Source organism: Mobula hypostoma, chromosome 17, assembly GCF_963921235.1.
Source record: "Mobula hypostoma chromosome 17, sMobHyp1.1, whole genome shotgun sequence".
In the NCBI taxonomy this organism is placed as follows: domain Eukaryota; kingdom Metazoa; phylum Chordata; class Chondrichthyes; order Myliobatiformes; family Myliobatidae; genus Mobula; species Mobula hypostoma.
In genome coordinates this window covers 35,664,379-35,687,091 of record NC_086113.1, presented here as the reverse complement: position 1 = coordinate 35,687,091, position 22,713 = coordinate 35,664,379, and the positions used below count along the sequence as shown (strand labels likewise).

At 39.1% G+C, this 22,713-nt stretch overlaps 1 protein-coding gene across 5 annotated transcripts in view; it reads left to right on the top strand.

Moving 5' to 3' along the window:
• Window positions 1-22,713, top strand: part of fhod3b (formin homology 2 domain containing 3b) — a 591,169-nt gene that overhangs the window by 284,762 nt on the left and 283,694 nt on the right. For all 5 annotated transcript variants that reach the window (XM_063069714.1, XM_063069715.1, XM_063069713.1 and 2 more), the window contains exons 4-5: window positions 803-870; window positions 17,901-18,006. In XM_063069714.1, coding sequence (XP_062925784.1) covers window positions 803-870; window positions 17,901-18,006 — 174 coding nt within the window. The remainder of the gene's footprint in view (window positions 1-802; window positions 871-17,900; window positions 18,007-22,713) is intronic.

Here is a 22,713-nt window from a genome sequence, read left to right as displayed (position 1 = left end):
GGAAAGAATTGCTACGTGGTTAGTTACTTGAAGCATTCCCATTTATTTAGTTAAAAATGAAAACAGATCCTGTTGCAAGCTTAGCTGATCAGTTAGCCTCTAAGAAAAGAGGGTGCTAACCTTTCAGGATCTTTCTTTAAAAGTGGGATATGTGTCTCTCTGCAAAGGCTGCCTGACCCATTGACAAATTCCACCATTTTCTAATTTCTAGCATCTTCAGTATTTAACTTTTGCCACAGCTTAAATAATATGAAGTGGCTGAGGCCTTGTAAAAAGGCATAGAGTGACTGCTGTTGTGTGTAGGTGCATCTTAGCTTGTTGCGATCTCTTGGATCTTTATGAGCATTTTCCAATTAAACATTTAAGGCTTTCAACCTCAGATGAAGTATTTTTGGCTTCTCTTTGTTGAGGCTAATTATAGTATTGTGTTTATGGACTAAGATCAGTGGAAGGAAAAAATGCCTCACATGTGTGATAGATTTATAAAACAAATGACAGCTGACAAATTCCAAAGATAAGGGATATTAGCTTTCAGTTAGTATGTAGCCATCTAGCCAGGCACAGACTAAGACAAATATTTTTGTGTATGAGGACGGCGGTATACTGTGCCAAGCTTTGTGTTGATGCCTTTGTGAGGAATGCAGTCCTTGAGGACCATGCATCTGGGAAAATGTCAATCAGTTAAACTCAACTGTTCTGCCCTTCTGTTTGTCACCACAACTCACTTTCTCAGACTATGATATTAATCTCCTTGTTTACTTTCCAGCAATAAAAAAAATTGCTTTTCTTTCCTGTTTTGCAGAAAAACTCTACAATTCGTGTGGCCGGGAACTCAGAAGAGCCCTTTTTTCTCTCAAGCAGATATTCCAGGTTAGTGCTGATTGACACTTCACTGAGATGCATATAGTACAGTTTTGTACTAATTGATGTCACGCTCAAAGGCAGAGTGGACTGGCTAGTTCTGACAAATCCCGCTGAGGCAGATAATCCAGTTTGGTGCTGATCAGTAACTCAGAGCTGACGTTGATGCGCAGTCATGGCTTGTATTGCCTGAGAAGTTCAGAAATGTTGTCAATTTGATGTTGACATTTGGTGTTTTATGTGAGCAGCTGAAAGGAGCATGGGGGTGAATAAACAACTGCAAGCCAAGTAAGGAGAAGTGTCTTCATAGGTGGGTTTTTCCCTCGATATGAGAACACCTTGGGATCAAATGGTTCACTATGATGTAAAATTATCATGTTTTGATGATAAATGCATATATTCAGACATGTAATCAATGGATTAAAACCACAAATGAACAAATCCAAGCCCTGGCATCTATGATATGGTTATCATCTGACCAGAAGACCACAAGTATGTTATACACTAAAAGACACGTGTCAAAAGAATACCAACTAAATACATCATTATGTCCTGCCTCTTGCTTTATATCGGTGATGTGATGAAATCAATGTTGGAGGTCTCAAGGGGTCCCCACTGGACCTTAAAAAGACAGTTTTTAGTGGCTAAGAAACCACCAAACATTGAGAGCTAAAAATTGTTTACAGCTTCTAGAATCCTCCACTGTTGGCACCTGTGAAGAGATTCTTGCCTTTTTTTTACCAAAATAAAAATATCAGAATTAGTTTGATTAAAATCACCAAGAGATGCAAGAGCTAACGAGCATCTAATTTAAAAACTCACTGGTGAGAAAATCTACGCCTCAATGGATAAGAAACTTGAAGGCTGAGGTCCAGTGGTAAAATCTTGACCAAAAAAACAGATAGGTGAAAAAAATGTAGGAGATACAGATATGTGCTCACATTCACAGATTTTTTATATCACCCAAACCATCTGTGGACATCACCAGGATCCAAGAACGGGAGCAAACCTATCAAGGATTAAAAAGACAGGCAGAGACCCCTGTAAGGATCATTTTAAAGAGCTCATCAGTTGTGACTGTTTCCTTCCTGTGAGCACGCTTGAGTCTATCCCATGGCAAGCAGTTGCATTGAGCCTTATCATTTCCTTGGATCAACAAAGATAAAAAGTTCACCAGCCAACTGAAAAATAAGAAGGGCTCAGAGGCAGATGGTTCCCCCTACTAAAATTTAGAAACTTGGTAGAGGGGAATTTCACAAATTCGTCTCCTGCACTGGACAAAAGGAAAGAGGACAATATGCCAGGCAACTTCTGAGATGCTTTTTTTTTTATAATTCAAGAATTAAGAGATTGTAATGTAAGAAATACAGAAGGATCTCCCCGCTGCCTGCAATAGGAAAGTCATCACATTGGTCCTCCTCAACTGCTTCCTCCCAGGGTCTGAAGGACTCTTTCCCCAAGTCGTGGCATAATCCCATCCATCCAGAGGCACAATGACTGTGATGTTCATGTTGGTGTCAAGAGAAATACAGGTGACAACATCATCATGGTCTTCATTCACTGCTTGTATAAAGTTGTTGACTCAATTGAGAGGAATTGTGGACCACCCACCCTGGTATTTAGCTGCTTCCAAAAGTTCAAATTGTTTTACTCTAATGTGATGGTACACAACTCGTATTATTGAGGAAAAGATTCAGTATGGACCCGTTCTCAGTGCAAAGTTGTGTCAAGCAAGCTGCATTATCATCCTAACAGTTTCCTCAGACATTCTCACCACAGTCGCACACCTCCCTTTCAACAAGCTTTCTGCTGGACTGGAGCTAATTTAAATGGAAACATTTAAACTTACATAACCCTGTGGTAGAGTAGAGATCACCCGAATGTTAGCCATTGAGATCATGATTGTGCAAGGTTAGAAACTTGTGGGTTCATCTATTGAAGTGCTTAAGAAAATGGTCTTGGGGAAAAAAAACATATGCTTATTCTCTGAGAATGAACTTCCATAACAAAATCCTGAAATGCATGTTTGGTTTCTTCTCCCTCATGTCATTGAAAGCAGATATTATTGTTGAAATTTTTAACTTCATTCAGTATGTCAGCTCAGCCCTTGATTGTTTGAGGAAAAATATTAACGTCACTACCTCAAATGCGGCATAAAGCTCATGGTCTCTATGCTACAAGAAGAGATTGTCTGGTGGGCAGGAAAATGAATTTATGTCCCCAAAGCCAGCTGAATAAAGTGTAATGTCCTTGCCAATTCTTGGGAAATCCTAGCCACCAACTGTTCAAAATGGAAATGGAGATTTTGGAACGGCATTGAGAACCTCCAGTTTCTTTACCAGAACAAATGGGGGAAAAGAGAACAACTATATCCCAAACAGCTAGCCTGCTTTCCTCATTGCAGTCCCCTGCTCTCACCTGCAAGTCCTGCAATGGTCTCAGCAGTCACATCTGTCCACACTAAACTGGAGAAGAATCGGACTGACTAAGAAAGGAAAGTAGTCTAGGTTGGTCGTCATTTGTGTTTTGCAATAGTGTGTTGTGTATCTGAGGTATCCTATCCTTACTAGCCTGTGTAGGGTGAGCTGATCTCAATCTGGGCAGTAATCAGACTATTGTATCTCTAGATTAACGAAAGCTAAAAAGTTCAAGGTTACTGCTCCTCATTGACATGAGATTCTGCATGTGCTAGAAATTTAAAGCAGCACACACAAACTGCTGGAGTAACTCAGCAGGTCAGGCAGCATCTATGGAGGGAAATAACAGTTGATATTTCAGCCTGAGACCCTTCATCAGGACTGGAAAGGAAGGGAGGTGATCCAGTGCAAGAAGATGGTGGGGGGAGGGGGAGGAGGACTACTAAAAGCCTTTTCAAGTATATAAAGAGTAAAAGACAGGTGAGAGTAGATATAGGACCGATTGAAAATGATGCTGGAGAAATTGTAATGGAAGATAAGGAGATGGCAGAGGAACTGAATAAGTATTTTGCATCAGTCTTCACTGAGGAAGACATCAGCAGTATACCGGACACTCACGGGTGGCAGGGAGGAGAAGTGTGCGCAGTCACAATTACGACAGAGAAAGTACTCAGGAAGCTGAATAGTCTAAAGGTAGATAAATCTCCCGGACCAGATGAAATGCACCCTCGTGTTCTGAAGGAAGAAGCTGTGGAGATTGCGGAGGCATTAACGATGATCTTTCAAAAGTCGATAGATTCCGGCATGGTTCCGGAGGACTGGAAGATTGCAAACGTCACTCCGCTATTTAAGAAGGGGGCAAGGAAGCAAAAAGGAAATTAAAGACCTGTTAGCTTGACATCGGTAGTTGGGAAGTTGTTGGAGTCGATTGTCAAGGATGAGGTTACAGAGTACCTGGAGGCATATGACAAGATAGACAGAACTCAGCATGGACTCCTTAAAGGAAAATCCTGCCTGACAAACCTATTACAATTTTTTGAGGAAATTACCAGTAGGCTAGACAAGGGAGATGCAGTGGATGTTGTATATTTGGATTTTCAGAAGGCCTTTGACAAGGTGCCACACATGAGGCTACTTAACAAGATGAGAGCCCATGGAATTACGGGAAAGTTACATACGTAGATAGAGCGTTGGCTGATTGGCAGGAAACAGAGAGTGGGAATAAAGGGATCCTATTCTGGTTGGCTGCTGGTTACCAGTGGTGTTCCACAGGGGTCCGTGTTGGGGCCACTTCTTTTTACATTGTACATCAACGATTTGGATTATGGAATAGATGGCTTTGTGGCTAAGTTTTCTGACGATACGAAGATAGGTGGAGGGGCTGGTAGTGCTGAGGAAACAGAGTCTGCAAAGAGATTTGGGTAGATTGGAAAAATGAGCAGAGAAGTGGCAAATGAAGTACAATGTTGGAAAGTGTATGGTTATGCACTTTGGCAGAAAAAATAAACAGGCAGACTATTATTTAAATGGAGAAAGAATTCAAAGTTCTGAGATGCAACGGGACTTAGGAGTCCTCGTACAGGATACCCTTAAAGTTAACCTCCAGGTTGAGTCAGTAGTGAAGAAGGCGAATGCAATGTTGGCATTCATTTCTAGAGGAATAGAGTATATGAGCAGGGATGTGATGCCTGGTAAAAGTATCCTGTAGATGAGGGTGGAAGTTGCGCTGAATGATGTGCTGGATATTGAGTCTCATGAGGTGGTAGGTGAGGACAAGGGGAGGTGGGAGGGTCTGTGGAAATGGTCAGTGTGAAGGTGCAGGTGAGGGCAGAATTGTTAATCGTTGAAAGGAAACCATTTTTTTTGAATAAAGAAACCATCTCAGATGTCCTCAAATGAAAAGCCTCATTCTGATAACAAATGCAGCAGAGGTGGAAGAAGTGAGAGAAAGGAATGGCATTTTTGCAAGTGACATGGTGGGAAGAGTTATAGTCAAGAAAGCTGTCAGTGGGTTTGTGAAATATATCCGCAGTCAGTGGTCCCCAACCTCCGGGCTGCGGACCGATACCGGGCTGCGAAGCATGCAGGGGTGCAGCAGTAGCTGGAACACACCCAGCACATCTTTAAGAAAAAAGCCGAAATAAACAAGCTAATTAATTAGATGCTGCCCGACACGTAAATGTGGCCGACATTTACCGCTGCACCCCTGCATGCTTCGTGGCCCGGAGCTTGGGGACCACTGCCGTAGGTGATTTGCTTTTGGAGATGGAGTCAGATCAAGAAAGAGGAAAGAGGTGTCTGAGATGGACCAAGTAAATTTGAGGGCAGGCTGAAAATTGGCTGCAGGATCAATGAAATTGATGAGCTCAACTTTGGTGAAGGAAGCAGTACCAATGCAGTTGTCAATGTCGCAGTGAAGAGAGTTAGGTAGCATTACCAGAGCGGCTTGAAACACAGACTGTTTCAAATAGCTGACTGAAAGGCAGGTACAGCTGGGGCCCATGCAAGTGACCATGACCATACATTTGGTTTGCAGAAAGTCAGAGAAGCCACTCAAAAATGCACACAAACTCATGGTGGACAAGAGTAAGTTTAGGTTAAATTGAAAAGCAAACTACTTAGCAGGTTAGGCAGCAGCTGAGGAGAGACAGTAATGTCTCAGATTGATGACTTTTCATCACTGCTACTGTAATTAAGTCATCAGCCTGAAATGTTTACTTTTACTACCATAGAACCTCCAGTATTTCCAGCATTTGTGAACTTCAGTCTAAGTTGTGCTGTTTTCTGTGTTGAATATTGTATTGCTGCTCAATGTTTATGGTTGCAGGTGGCTCCTTAGAAGAAACACTGAAAAATTATTGGTGACTAGTGCTGTTCCCTGGAGAGGACTGGTGCTTTCAGAACAGGAGGGAATTTATTTGGGGAAGATCATGAGCATCTGCAATGTAGATAAGACACCAAAATCTGACTAACAGAAAAATTCCTTCCTAATTTACTTCTGGGAGCAGTAATGACAGCCGCATGGCAGTGAAAGGAAAGCTGATTCTTAAGATGAACGTAGCTAATATCCAGGAAGTATCAGTGTCATGTAATTAGTGGTTGAGTGAGACTTGTGATTAACTAGTAAAGGAGCCTGTACAGACAAATGAGAGATGGTCTTGAAAGAAAAGCTATTATACCAGAGATTAGTGTTTGATTTCTGCTCCAAACCAGGGCAGTTTACCTCCTAATTTAGAATGTGATGACTTTTCCCCAGTAAATACTGTATTTAATGGATGCTGGCAGTCGTGTGGTATTCTATGCAGTGAGATACTTTTCAATGTCTATTTTATGAGTTTTATTATCAGGAAGGGAGTTCCTGATCTATGATGCACAGCTCGGCATCTCTCACAGACATAAGATTATGATACTTAGAGATTAGAAAGTCCAGTCAGCCCATCATACTTTATTCACTTCTTTCCTACCCCATCAACTATAGTAATTGGAATATAATGCTGTGTTTGTTGAAGAACCTCATCTGCAATAACCCATTTGTGGCCTATTTTATCATTCAGTAACCTCATGGCTTTTATTTTCCCTCAGCATTACATTTTGTGGTGCACTCACATCTTGATTCCCTTAATATTTTTTTAAAAATCTATTAATTGCTGGTATCAGTTCATTTGTTTTTGCATTACAAGAATTGTTAAAATATCTTGAATAACCTTTTACTGCCTGTGCTGCAAACTTGCTGACGTGTGTTTGTGTCAGTAGAATATTCCTGGCATAAATATTTAACCGTAGTGTCTTCATTCAGGTATTACCTATAGGAGCTTTAAATTATGCAAGTTTTCCTTGGCCCTTTGAATGGTCTTCACTCACTTAATAGTGATAAATCATTTGAGCAGCTATCCTCTATGCTTATTCATGTAATTTTCTAGTGTATTTTTCCTTTGCATCCAACAATAACAAAAGAAACCAAGATGAAGATTACAGGAACCTGAATTTTCTTTGTAGAATTTAAATTATAATGCAGGTTTGCAGATAATGAAGGCAATTGTAGTTGTAAGTAGTACAATGAACTGTTAACCCAGCAGAGCTCAGAATAAAGAACAAGCAGAAATTATTGCCTGATATCTCGAAGTTCTGACATTCAGCTGCTGTTGAACTATTTATCTGGAAGGGGTACTTTCTGTAATATCTTATTTGATGACAGTTTGTTACATTAAAGCTGTTCCAAGTCTGGTTTTCAAAATGAGTCACGTTCTAGGTTGAATGCCCCCAGACTGGCTCTGCTTGTCTTACCCATTTAGACGTAATCAGTAGTCAGGCACAACTCCTTGTATACATCCCATCAATTTTGCGCAGATCCACATACTGCAGAGTGCTTTGCCTGTAGAAGCTGTTCCATTTTCAAATTCAGTAGTCCCCACAACCACTTTGTCACTCATTGCCTCTTATTTCTCTGTGGTTATCATAATGACGGTAGACGTGAAACTGAGATAAAAGTCTTTGTTGGTGTTCCCAGAAACAGCAGAAGGAAGAAGGGTCTTGGATTGGGTTGCAGGTCTAGTGCAAAAATAATAGAATAATGTTCTTAAGCTGGACTGGGAGCTGGAACAAAGGATGTGCAGGAGACCTGTTATGCACTTGGACTAAATACGATGCCTTTTGTAGGGGAATATGGTGGAGCATTTTGACAATATTAAAGGAGTATATCTTTATTTGAAGAACAATATTAATAAAAGTTGAATTTAAAGTAGAAGAAAAATCAAGTTAAAGAGACCCAAAAGAGAAAAATATTGCTGCAATCGAATGAAACATAATATTTGGAAAAAAAATGATAGTCAGGATTGATTTTTGTTTGTAATCAATCTCATAAAAATAGAGAAGACATGGCATTGATTGTCAATGAAAGGATACTGTCCAACATATGTGATGGTGACATGACCTTAGACAGAACTGGATAATTAATATTTTGGCTTGTGTACTTTAAGTAGTGATATGAAATGGATAAAAGCTTATAGTTTGGAGAGAATATGGATGGTAGTGCAGTTGGAGTCCATGTTTGAGAGAAATAATGTTAAGTTAAAATAGCAATTTCTATCAAATAATGGAGTGCAAAGATGTCCTGATGAGGTTACTGCTAGAGACAATTACTGTCCCCTGGGGAAGGAATTGATGCATTTGTGACAGTCACAGATCTAGAGTGGATTCAGTGCTGTAACAAACAGAGCAAGGAAACATAAACAAATGTTCCCAAAACTGAGTGGGTAGAAGTAATTAATCGGCTCAAAAGAGATTTTGTTTGAATGGATCAAGGCTCTTTGCTTCATCTCTTCATTAACAAGGAATGAAAGAACAAAGTCAAGAATCACATTATTGAACCTTTTGACAATGTGGGACTGAGGTGCTCTAGTAAACTTGAAGGCAACTGAAAACAGGATGGGAGTGGAGGTGGGGAGGGAGAGTTCTTCTGACCGGAGCTTTTCTAGAACAAAGGCTGATGGTTGCGGGTGTTGGAGAACAGTCACTTCATGATGGGACAGCTCCTTCATCAATGATCTTTTTTGAACATGAGTCAGAAGTGGATGGTCACAATGTTTGAAACTTATTGGAAATTGGATCTCATAACTTGATGAAATTGAATCTACAGAGGAACAGTTTGTAATAGAATTTCTGAGCTCAGAACGTTTTGATCCATTCAAGTCCACAAAAGAATAGGGTGAACAGAAAGCCTGCAAATTTCCAGTGTTCCAATGTACATTTGTACATGTTGATCTCTTCCAGGAAAAACTATCCCAGGTGTAATATATGTACCTCAGCCCAAGATTTTCATTCACAGGTTTAAGGTGTGCTTGATAGACCTCAGTAGATTTTTTTTTAAAGTTAAAAGTTCAAAGTAAATTTATTATTGAAGTACATATACTGTATGTCACATTATACACCCATGAGATTTATTTTCTTGAGGGCATTCACAGTAAATACAAAGAAATTCGTAAATCAGATAAAAATATCATACAATAAGATGGACAACCAATATGCAAAATAAAATAAAATAATTTGTCCTTTGCAAATACTGAAAGAAAAAAAAAGCAAATATTGAGAACATAAAAGGAATAGACCTTGAAAGTGAATCCATTGGTTGTGGGAACTTTTCAATGATGGAGCGAGTGAAGTTGTCCCATCTGGTTCAAGAGCCTTATGGTTGAGGGTTAATAACTGTTCCTGAACATGGTGGTGCAAGTCTTGAGATTTCTGTAGCTCCTTCCTGATGGCAGCACTGAGAAGAGAGCTTGCCCTGGCTGGCGGGGGTCCTTGATGATGGATGCTGCTTTCTTGCTGTAGCTTTTTTTTGAAATAAGGATTTTTTTATTAGCTTATCAAACTTTGTGTTTAAAATCAAAACGATTAAGTTGCTTAAGGCAAGCCTTAATTAGGTTAATCTGATGTTAAAATGAATGGTACCTATGTGTATATGAGTGTTTCTTCCACAATCAATAACATTACTGTTGATGTCAAAGACCAGCATTGAATAACATGTTTAATGGCAGCCAAGCTTTACAACCTCCATGTTCCTGCATCTCAGTCCAACAATGCTTATTTAAAGAAAAATCATTTAAGGGATGTGGGATTCACATGCTGAGCCAGCATTTAATTACCCTTCGCTGGATGCCCTTGAAAAAGTGCTGATGAGCATACCCTTTCAATTGTTCTCATACGTGAGGTGTCAGTATACCCATTCTGCTGTTAAGGAAAAACCCTCCAGGATTTTGATCCAGCAACAGTGGAGGATCAGCAATATATTCCTACATCAGGGTGGTGTGTGGCTTGGAAGGCAACTACCAAGTGGTGATGTTTTGATGCTTTTGCTGTCCCTACACTCTGGCTCAGGGGTTCCCAACCTGGCGTCCACACAACCGTTATTAATGATATCGGTCCAGTGTATTAAAAAAAAATTGGAAGTCTAGCTGGTAGAGGTGTGGATTTGGAAGGTGTTGTCTAAGGAGTCTTGGTGAGGCTCTGCATGTGTGATGTATAATCTAGAGGTCAGACATCTTGAAATGTACCAGTTTTGTAGTGTATAGCCAGCATCACACCGACTTTCATGCAGATGCTCCATACACTTGCAGAAAATTGAGGACATCGTCAAGAGATGGTGTCTCCAACACCTTCATTTATGACTCTCGCCATCTGAGATGTACCCTCTTCTTGGTACTGCCATCAGGGAAGAGGTAAAGGAGTCTGAAGACTTGCACTGAACATTTTAGAACCAGCTTCTTCCTTTCCCCATGAGGTTATGAGCATTATCTCATGAGCATTATCTTGTTATTCCTCTATGCATTATTTTAGTTAGTTTTGTAATTTTTAGTAAAGTTAATGTTCTGCATGTACTGCTGCTGCAAAACAACAAAATTCACAGCGTATCTAAATACTGTGTGATGTCATCATTCAGTCTGGTTATGTGATTACTGCAACGTCCAGAAAGGAAAACTGGCCTAATTTGATCACACACCATAACAGGATTTGAGTTATTTATTATTCAGTCAAATTAACTTGTCAAGAGTTGGCTGGATTTACTTCATACAACTATGCTTTGAGTTTGCAACTGTTGAACAATTCGTTCCCCTTGAGGTTAGCTGCTCATTTTTTGTTTCAAGCCCTACCCACAGAATAGCATGTTATAAGTTCCCTGGAAACACAGGGTACTCTTGTCCAGACAAGTTGGGCCGAGGGCTGAATGAAAGATAAGCCAATGCTGTGATTAAGATAAAGTGTATATTCCTTTTGTTGGATAGAATTGAAATTGTTAACAGAGGTTATCAACTTCTATCAAAATGATTTGTGTGATGTAAACATGTTCCATGTAATGATGCCAACAAATATTCTGAGAGTTTCTCACAAAGCTATGAAACAGGAGCAATATATTATTAGTAAAACTAAATCACTCAGGTCAGATTTGAGTAATATTAACATGCATTTTTTATGTAGCACCATTGCCAAACCTACTTCAGAGGTGTTGGGAAAGCAAACACAGAGTTGAGAGTTTTTGGGGTGAAGATGGAGCAAACTACTGAGTTGCATGAAGGATCTTCAAAGAAGATTCTGCAAAAATGCTGGAGGAACTCAGCAGTTCAGGGAGCATCCAGGGAGGAAAATTAACAGTTAACATTTCAGGCTGGGACCCTTTATCAGAACTAGAATTCCTGACCTCTTCCTTTCCCTTCTGATGAACAGTCTTATCTAAGTGAAGAAGAGCTGTGAATACAGTAGAAATTTGTATATTCATTGTCTTGGTGGTCGATGAAGGTGGGGGGGGGGTATATAATGTATATCTCCCATTCATGACAATTTCACGGAAATACAAACACGATTTTTGCAGCTTTCAGCAACTTGCAGTTTGCTACAGTATGTATATTGCTAGAGTGCAGCTTCATACACAAACAGGAAGACGGTGAGACAGACAGACACAGACATGCAGGCAGATGCAGGCGGGCACAGAGACATGCAGACACAGACTAGATAGAACTTCGTGTTAGGCAGTTCACGGGCAACAGAATTTTGGAAACTGGTAAATTTACACAGAATAGAGGGAGGTCAGTTAGATGGATGCGGTGCAATGGTAAGCTCGAGGACAAAGGCAAGGGTGAAATTTTCAGTGACAGGTGAGGTCATAGAATATGGGGAGTGAGTTGGAATTGGGTAAGTAAATGGGTGACTGGTGGCCAGTGCAGGCTTGATGGGCCAATGGCCCCATGTCTCGAATTGCAAATCATACGTTGCTCAAAATAAATTATTTGTGTCATGGTAGGTTCCCTCATTTTGCATTGAACTTTGTATGCTGTTGGTAATGAAATGGGTAGCATAGTGACACAGCAGTCATTGTTGCTGCTTCATTCACAACTCCCAGAACCCAGACTCTGTTATGGCTATTCTGTCAGCTGCTTCATTTTCCTGTCACATCCCAAAGAAATTCTGGTTGGGTAATTGACCATTGTAAAGTACCCCTTGACGCGAGTGGCAAAAAAAGCAAAGGGGAATGGAATTAATGGAATTCCTCTGCTCAGACCTAGTATGGCCTCCAGCTCTGTTGTAATAAGCAAACATTAAATAATTGAAGTTAGGTTGCTGGGGTCTCAGTTCCATGTGGCAGATGGGCTTAAATAACAGATGTTACTGCCCTCTGGAAACTTGTTATGTAACTGCAGGGGACCAGGTCCAGTTTTTACCCTCAACTGCATTTAATCCTCTAAACCAAAGTTCTATGAGCCAGTTCTTATCAGAGGACCAGAGGTGGAAATGGTCAGCAACTTGAAATTTCAGAGGACCTGCCCTGGACCCGGAATGTAAATGTAATTGCGAAGAAAGCACAACAGCATCTCTACTTTGGTGTCTGCAGATATTCAACATGACGTCAAAAGCTCTTGAGAAACTTCTATAGATGTGTGTATTGACTAACTGCATCACAGCTTGGTATAGAAACGCAAATGCCTTTGAATGGAAAATCTGACAAAAGGTGGTGGATTCAAGCCAGTACATCATGGGTAAAGCTCTCCCAACCATTGAGCACATTTTCATGAAATGCTGTCATAGGAAAGCAGCATCCGTCATCAGAGATCCCCACCACCCTGGCCATGCACTTTTCTTGCTGCTGCCATCAGGTAGAAGGTACAATGGCCGCAAGACTCACACCACCAGGTTCAAGAACAGTTACTACCCCTCATCCATCAGGCTGTTGAACAAAAGGGGATAATTACAATCACTTGCCCATCCATTGAGAAGTTTCCACAACCAATGATCTGACTTTAAGGACTCTCTATCTTGTTTATTTCATGTTCTCATTATTTATTGCTATTAACTTGTACTTGCATTTGCTCAGTTTGGTTGTCTTCTGCGTTCTACTTGAGCTTTCATTGATTCATAGTTACTATTCTGAGTATGCCTGCAGGAAACTGAATTTCAGGGATGTATGTGGTGACATATATGTACTCCAGATAATTAAAAAATTTTGAACAAATTTGTATTATGTAACCATGTCAAAAGATTTATTGGGACCTGTAGAATCCATGAAAATTTACTCAGTTCCTCTTCATTCCATCAGACAAATGGGTGCTGGGATCCATCCATCCATCAAATCAGTATTTATTTATGGAATAAAACCTGGAAATGATTGGCAATGTTAATGGGCAAATACTCAGAGCCTCTATTGCTAATAATGCAATACAAAACCATATTATTTTTCTCATCAGGGATTAATCAATAATTCTAGGCTTGTTTTAAAAAAGATCTTAAGGGAGTTTGATTAATCCAAACATGTCTGACAGATGTTTAAAAGCTTAAAATCAGATTTAAAGAGCTGATTTTTTTTCAATGCTCTAAGAGACCAATACAGTCAAAGGTCAAAGAAGACAATAAACTACCTGCCTTTCCACAACTTGAGATACCACAGGTCTGGAGAAGTTTGATGTCATTATCTGTTTTAACTATCTAGCGACGGCATTTCCAGCTGGGTTTTTTAATTATCCCCAAGTGAAAATTAACATTGATATCTGCCAGTTTTATTTACCTACAGTATTTTCCCCTTTATTCAAACCGCCAGCACAGGGACATTCAATAAATATCAAGTTGTACTAATTACTTTTCTTAACCTATATAACTCTCTCTCCAAATAAGGTTCTAAATTCTTCTAAAGTTTCAGATAAATTTTGTAAGAGTTTTTTTGAAATACCACATATAAAAGAAAAACTTAGTAAAGAAATTGAGAGGATGCCAAATTATTTTTATGCATTTTCTCATGGAAACTGTTAACTTTAGTCAGTTTGAATTTGGCACATGGATTTTAATAAATTCTGATGTATTTGTTTCTTTTCCTATAAATGCTTGCAAGAAAATGAATCTTAATGTAGTAGGTGGTAATGTGTGCTTTGATAGTAAATATGACTTTAACTTTTTAAAAGGTTGAACAGGATGATTCAACTTGGGATATGGGCAGCAGGATTTTGGATGTGTCTAACTTTTTTGTCAATTGGTGGGTGAGATGTTGAGCAGGAAAGCGTAGGGGCCTGAATAAAACTGCAGATGAGCAGAATTTGGGTTGGGGGATGGAAATAACTTGTAGATTTTGGTGATGGCGTGGATGTGTAGTGAAAGGCACATCTTTTGTTCAGGTGGGATGGTGAGGTTATGAGTAGTTTGGATCAATCTCCGCCATCAGTGGTTGGGGAATAAATTTTGTGATAGGAAGGGAAGATAATTTTGTGCCTCTTAAAAATGTAGCTAGAGTACATTTATTTTTCTATTTATATTTATTTAGTTCTGGTAGTTGGTCAAGCTGTGTTAGAATCAGTGACAGTGAAGGGTTTGAGGGAGTGAACAATTCAAGCAGATTTATTAATGCCGTTTTGTACACAACTAATGACGGGCAATAACTGATGCCTTCACCAGCAAAGACCAGCATGAGGCTTGATATTTGGTGTTGAACTAAAATGTGTCCCTATTCCAGGTAGAGAATAGCTTTTGGTGGTAGTGCAGTTTTCTTTTTGACTACCTGGGATCTTTGAAGCTACATGCAATTATTTTCAGAGTTTAGGTGAGACCAGTGCTACATAATTTTTTTTTAATGTAACTACTGGGAGCCATTAATATATGAGTGAATGCCTGGAGATCCCCAGCACAGCAAGATTAATGTTTCAGCTTGCTGGGGTTCTGACAGCACTTTTTTCCCCCTAGATGCATCCAAATAGTAATAAAAATCAGTACGTCTCACTTATTTATCATGTGGTTTATGACGCAGTGGTTGAGTACATAGTTTATAATCCCTCGAAGATGTATTTCCTTCTGAAAGTTTATTCTAAACCAAATTGAAGAAAGCAGTAAACATGAGATTATAGTATGCATATGCTGGAAATCTAGAGCAAAATGCTAGAGACACTCAGCAGGTCAGGCAGGATTTATGAAGAAAAATTTGTAGTCAATGTTTAGGGCGGAGACGCTTCATCAGGACTCTTTCCTATTGAAGAAAGTTGTGTGCATTTGTCCATGAACATTGATGATGGTAATTTTCCAGTGCAACTGCGTTCTCCCTTATCAATTCTTTGAATTGGAGAACTTGCATTTGAACTAAAACATTAAATAAACTATAATATTTAGGGTTAAAGACTGAAATGGTATTCATTTATGTCAAGCTATTAATTACTTAACACAAAGATGTACAAATATTATCAGGAAGGTGGTTCTTGGCTGGATCCCACTAACCTTTATGGGACATTGCATAAGGACTCCCAAGTCCCTTTGCACCTCTGATATTTGAATTTTATGCCCATTTAGAAAATGGTCTATGCTTTTGTCCCTTCTTCCAAAGTGCAACATCATGTACTTCCCAACTCTGTATTCCATCTGCCACTTTGCCTATCTGTCTGTCTTTATACAGCCTCCCTGTTTCCTCAACACTACCTGCCCTCCTATTTATCTTCAAATAAACAGCAAACTAATTTGGAAGTCTTATAACTTGTACACATTTTGTGACTTTGGAGGCCAATGCCTTGATCTGAGAGGGAAAGGAAGCATGCATTGAGTTTGTCTCTGGCCTGCTTGTCCAGCTGCCTCAGGGTACATAGCTGAGCGTATATCAGTTGCCCATCTCTGTGGTTTATCCAACATGAGCAATGCAAGAGTCTTGCTAATGAAGTAAAAAGAAATCAAAAAATTAAGATTTTCAAATTTGCTTCATAAGTTGGTGCAATTTGTCATTATATATCTTACTATTCCTAATGTCCAGGAATGGATTAGATATTTGTACGCTTGTTATCAACCTATATGCAGTTTAAAAATAGGTCAATACTTTCCTAGAATATTAATGTTCTGATCATTTCAAAATCAAAATTACAAGGATGTATTTTGCAACAGTTTAACTGCTCAATTATTTATGAGTATTATGGCACAGGTGATTGAATGGAGTTTGAGCTGAGTCGTTAAGCAGAGCTGAGTTACCACACTTGGAAAAGCTCATGTAAATAAAAGCTTATTAGGGTGTATCAGTTCAATCTGAGAATAGGATTGAATGCTGAAAGCCTGCATTGCTTACATTCTGGACCCCTTCGAGTTGGTTGCTAGTTGATATTTTAATAATCCTTTGGCATAAAATTGCCACTCTAATCAATTCTGGGCAAGTTAAAAAATTTTGCAGTGAGGTACGAGTTAAGAACAGAATTTTGTTTCAACTCTGTTGTGTAGGCTGTATGATTATCTATATTTAGAGTGGGATGTGATGGATAGTCTGCGTGACGTAAATGTAATACGTGTGTAACATTCCGTCTGATGTTCCATGCCATAGTACTGAAAAGACCAGAAAGATATCTCCAAGAGAAGAAAATGAAGGGCGTCAGATTAAAAAAATTAAAAGGAATAGAAAAGTTTCCCAAATACGAGAGGAATAATATAGAATGTGAATGCTAATTTCACTTGACAGTAGGACACAATTGATTGCCTTGGATGCTCCTTTAATGGGAAATTGTTGAAATTGGAGTTAATTCATCATCAAGGACCCCCACCATGCTCTCTTCTCACTGCTGGCACCAGGAAGGAGATACAGGAGCCTTGGGTCCTGTATCAGCAGGTTCAGGAGCAGTTACTACCCCTCAGCCACCAGGCTCTCGGACCAGAGTGGATAACGTCAGACCCCCCACCCCCCCCAACACTGAGCTGATTCCACAACCTACGGACTTACTTTCAAGAACTCTACAACTCGCGTACCCAGTATTTTTTTTATCTATTTAATAATTATAATTTATTATTATTCCCTCTTTTTTGTATATGCACAATTTGCTGTCTTTTGTGCATGGGTTGTTTACCTGTCTTTGCTGTGTGCATTTTTTTTCATTGATTGTATTGTATTTCTTTGTATTTACTGTGAATGTCTGCAAGAAAACAGACCTCGGGGTAGTATATAATGAAATGTATGTACTTTGATCAGAAGTTTATTTTGAACTTTCATTGGGAAAACATTACAGATCAGCACTAATTACTACTAATTACAAATTCAACCATTAACACCTGAATTTAGGTACACATGGCTCTTATGCCCACAATAGCTGTTTTCTTTTTAATCTCTAATTTTGATTCTTTGCTTTTGGTATTTTCTTGAAGGTGCATACGTATTAGATTGGATATAGACCAGTGAAATTTCACATTATGAGTAACTTGATTCAATGAGGTAGAAAACTTTTCCCCGAATTCTTATGGCAAAATATATTTGATGTTTCTACAGTCCCAGGTTTGGATGCTTAGAGTCAATCCAGACGAGGGAAGAATTTTTCACACTGAGCTTCCCTGGGCTGATCTTGTACACAGATCTTCACCCTCTTTCCCCCGACATACACAGAGTGACAGAGAGAAAAAGTAATGAGTTCTTATCATCTAATTTAAAAGCCGAGTGAGTTTAAAATACGATTGAGAGACTGAGTCCAGAGCGAGTGTCTAAGGAAAAAATATTGTGGCAATATAGGGAGTAATTCTCATTGGTTCTGCTGGAGAAAGTAGTTTCATTATTTGGCAGAAGGAAAAAATACACTTATTTCTGATTGTGTTTACACAAATAATGTGTTTAGCTACCATTTTAATCTCGTTGCCTTCTAATTCCATTAGGACGACAAAGATTTGGTTCACGAGTTTGTCGTTGCTGAGGGTCTGACATGTTTGATAAAAGTTGGGGCAGAAGCAGACCAGAACTACCAGAATTACATCTTGAGAGGTAAGCATAGCAATGCAATGTATTCCCACTATCTTAGTGCTCTTCAAAGGAAATACACAGTTTATTTCTAAACACATCCTATATTGGAAGTTTTGCAGCTCTCACTGAGTGGTAGCTTAAGTTATCCATCTGGCCTGATAGCTTTGGCAAGAGACCTTTGTCATTGTGTTTCACACACCATGAAAGAGCTATACTCGTGAGCTTCGCTACTATAATCTCTCTTACCTCTTAGAATGTCTTGCAGGAAAAACATTTCAGCATCTGCTGATATCATTTTAAATATTTTAACCACATCTTCATCTTTGTTTATAAGGAAAAAATTGTCAAATTTGGTGAAAAGGTTCCATAACATGATTTCAATATCAACCTTTGAAGCTATTGTAGTAGTTTGATCATCAACTCTGTAATATTGAGATCCAGTTAATGGCACAGTTAGGAAATGTGAAGTAATCCCCTACATTAAGTTGCCTTCTACCTGTCTTATTATCAATTCCCAAGGGGCTGTTGCCTTTTCCATTGAAATTCCAACAGTACAAATAATGATCATTTGGTTCCGCTATGAGGTTTGTAAAACAAAGCCATAACATTCTCAGACACTGCAGATGCTGTCAATTGAAGTTATCTTACATAGGTCTCGTTTTCTTTTTCGCGTCATTCCCCTCTTTGCTTTCTCTCTACCACACTATCTCGCATGCGCATCCAAAATGACAGTCATCAAGTAGTGATTTCTTGTAGTCTTTGTTTAAAAAAAATGACTGTTTTTAAGAGCAGAAAGGATACCTTTCCAAATAAAAAAACAAGTTCTTTAGTTCAAATGAAAATGTTGGAAGTGCACAGCAAGTTAGGCAGCATTTCTAGAAAGTGAAATATTAACATTTCAGATGAAAGAACGTTCATCATAGAGCCATGGGGCATGACAACACAGAAACAGGCTTTCAGCCCTGGGAGAGAACACACTAGTTTAAATTTTCATTAACAACATGTCATTGGATTTATAATCAATGTTTTGTTCAGCATTTCAGTACTCAGGAGGGCAATGAGTTTGTCTGGAGAGGATGTCTCTGGTTCTGATGTTATTGCAAACTGTGTGCGCTTGGACTACTGAGATCAGTAGAAATATAACTGTGTAGCTATTTATATGCTCAAGATTTGTTCTTTTTTCTTGGGGGGGAATAGTTTGGGACTCCTCGTGGATGGTCTCGGACTGAAATGTGGATTGTTTATTTCCCTCCATAGGTGCTGAGTTCCTCCATTTTTTGTGTTTCCCTTTGTTGTCTTGTATAGATTTGAGCAGATCAGCCAAATAACATCTGTTTTCTGAGTTGTAGATTTTCTTTTATGAACATCTCCAGTGAGTAGGAATTTTGGTCAACTCAACCTATAAAAGTAAAACAACACACACAGAATACTGGTGGAACGCAGCAGCCCAGGCAGCAACTATAGGAAGAAGTACCGTCGACGTTTCGGGCCGAGACCCTTTGTCAGGACTAACAGAAAGAAGAGATAGTAAGAGATTTGAAAGTGGGAGGGGGAGATCCGAAATGATAGGAGAAGACAGGAGGGGCAGGGATAAAGCTAAGAGCTGGAAAGTTGATTGGCAAAAGGGATACAAGGCTGGATAAGGGAGAGGATCATGGGATGGGAGGCCTAGGGAGAAAGAAAGGGGGAGGGGAGAACCAGAGGAAGATGGAGAGCAGGCAAGGAGTTATTGTGAGAGGGACAGAGAGAGAAAAAAGAAAGGGGAAAAATAATAAATAAAGGACGGAGTAAGAAGGGGAGGAGGGACATTAACAGAAGTTAGAGAAATCAATGTTCATGCCATCAGGTTGGAGGCTACCCAGACGGAATATATGGTGTTGTTCCTCCAACCTGAATGTGGCTTCATCTTTATGGTAGAGGAGGCCATGGATTGACATATCAGAATGGGAATGGGACGTGGAATGTGTGGCCACTGGGAGATCCCGCTTTCTCTGGCGGGCAAAGTAAACTCGTGTTTTAGTGAAATCTTCTCCTTAATTTAAATTCCATCCATCTTTGGTGTCTTTTAGAAAATGAGCCAGGTTGTTTACAGCCCTGGTTTCCTTTTGGGACCACAAATTTTGAGCACCAAGACAATCTTATCTTCACTTTAATGCACCATCATATGACACTCCTCCTGCTTCAGTGTATTTGATAAAGTAACCATCCTTGTGCCTTTGTTACCTTTAGAGTTGACTATTCCATTACACTCCTGCTAGTGTTCCTAGTTCTATTCCATTTAAGCTTGAAGTCATCTAAATGTGGTCAGCTTCTGTCCTAGCTATCATCATCCATTTCACATCTCAGTCTGATATTTGATGGCTCCCTGTGAAACAGTGCCTAAATTTTAAAATGACTAACTTTCCACTATTCTCCCATTAATGGTGCAAGCTGTTGCTTGTCAGTTGATTCTTCCCTCCAACCAAATGTTTACAAGCTGGAGACAGGTTTTGGAAACATTCAGCACACTTTTATCCAACTGTTGAATGATCTCAGAGAACCTTGTAACTATGTTATTGTTGCATACCTACTTTATATTTTTTCCTAATCTACCTGTTAAAGCTCAGAGATGCATGCAATCTTTCAATATTGTTAATGAAAGAATATTTAATATCACAATTCTCCCTGAGAATTCTAATCAACAAAAAGTTATTTTAAATAGATGTTTTAGTCACACCTTAATTGGAGTGGACATTTTATCTCAAATAATATGCCACCTACCCCACAGCATTCATCATTATGCCACCTAGGCATTAAATTACAGTAATTTGTATTTCTAGCTAGTTTTTATCATAGCAAAGTGTTCTAAGACTTCCTGCTGCTGTGAGCAGTTTGCACATTCTCCCTGTGACCGCATGGGTTTCCTCCAGCAGTCCAGAGACTACCGGTTGGTAGGTTAATTGGTCATTATAAATTGGCCCGTGATTAGGTTAAGGTTAGAACAGTGGTTGCTGGGCAGTGAGGCCGAAAGGGGCTACTCCACGTTGTATCTCAATAAATTAAAAAAAACACTTCAAATAAGTGTTCTTAAATTCCAGACATAGTAGAGAGATAGTAACTTTACAACTACGACTTCCTTGGAGATCAGGTGCAGTTTTATCAGAGTCTGTTGATTTCTCATCGCTTAATATTCAGGTTTTATATTTCATGCGCCTCTGATTATGTTTAGCTATGGTTTTATGGCATCAGCAACAGGAATGTCAGAAATGACAAGGATGCTGTGTTTGCCAGAGTACTGCTTTGGATCAGACATCCTTATCAAACATCTGATTATACGATGGCATGTCGAACGTTAAATGTGCTGGTGCTTTGGAAAAGTGTGACAGCTTGCTACTATGTGGGTTCTAGATCATGGTTTATGTATCACTGATTACAGTTATGTAGGCCAGCATCTGGCATGATCGGGGAGAAAAAAAAACTAATCCGTTCATCTCGAAATGCCAAAAGAATTTATGTAAAGTTTCAGGTGAAATAGCAAGCAGTAATCAGTCTCCATGGCAACTTGCAGTGTGTCCTGTAAACTGGGTCAGGCTTTGAGTGCATCTGGAGGAAGACCTTCATTAAGTTAGTTGTCCAGTATTATTAACTTATGATTAAAGATGTTGTTTATAATTCATCTAGTACAATTTCTGAAGAGATTTAGAATTGGCAAAAAAGGGAGTCTCAAACCTATATTTCATCAGAATAGCGGAAGGAAGGAAGTGAGACTGTGCTTTGGAAAGTAAAGCTTTGGAAAACTGTTAATGGAGTGATTTGCCAGAATGGGGTTATTGAAAGTTTCTTGTTTTTAAAGCTAAATATAATAAGGTAACAACCAGTTTTATTGTGTGTAATGCAATGTACATAAAGTGCTGGAGGAACTCAACAGATCGGTATCTATGGAAATGAGTAAACAATCTCTGCTTTGGGCTGAGACCCTACTTCAGGACCCTTCTTAATGACAAGTCATTATTGTCTGTATTGATTTGTATTGTGACAAATTAAGTTAAATTAAGATGACTTGGTGACTATTTGATTATTACGAAAATCTGCCATCAAAATTTACTTGTGAAATAAGTTCCTTACTCCTGCAACAATCTTGTGCGGTTGCAGAACCTATCACTTGATCATCTTTCCTTCTACAAATACTATTCCCTCTGGCTAACAATCATAGGAAAAAAAAGATCCTGATAAACATTGCCTCTCATTTTAGTATCAGTGTGTGAATAGTTTTCCACTTTTTGAAGTACTTAATAAGATATTATAAGCAAATGTAGGTCTCCTAATGGCAAAATATAGGTCTCCTAATTGTAGTTTAATATGTATAATCTTTGGTATTTTGTTTACTTTAAAAAATATTCCCCAAAAAGATTAAGTCATTGGTGAATTTGGAATGTGTTCTTCAGTCAGCTTGCAGCACTGAGAATACACTTCAAAATAGAACTGCCAGATAAGTGAAACTCGAACAGGCAAACGGTGCAGCAAGAAATATCAACAGGTGGCCAGGCAGACAGAACCATTGAGCTATCTCTGGCTCACAGGTCATAATTTGAACAGCTAGATTAATGTAACTGCAGTTATTTATAGTTTGGTCACTAATCAAGCAGACTTTTATTTATTGATTTCCATGCTGCCTCCATCTCAAAGCAATATATCAATCCCTTTTAGGTCCTGTCTTGTCCATATTTCATAGCTGTGTGCTGGCTCCTG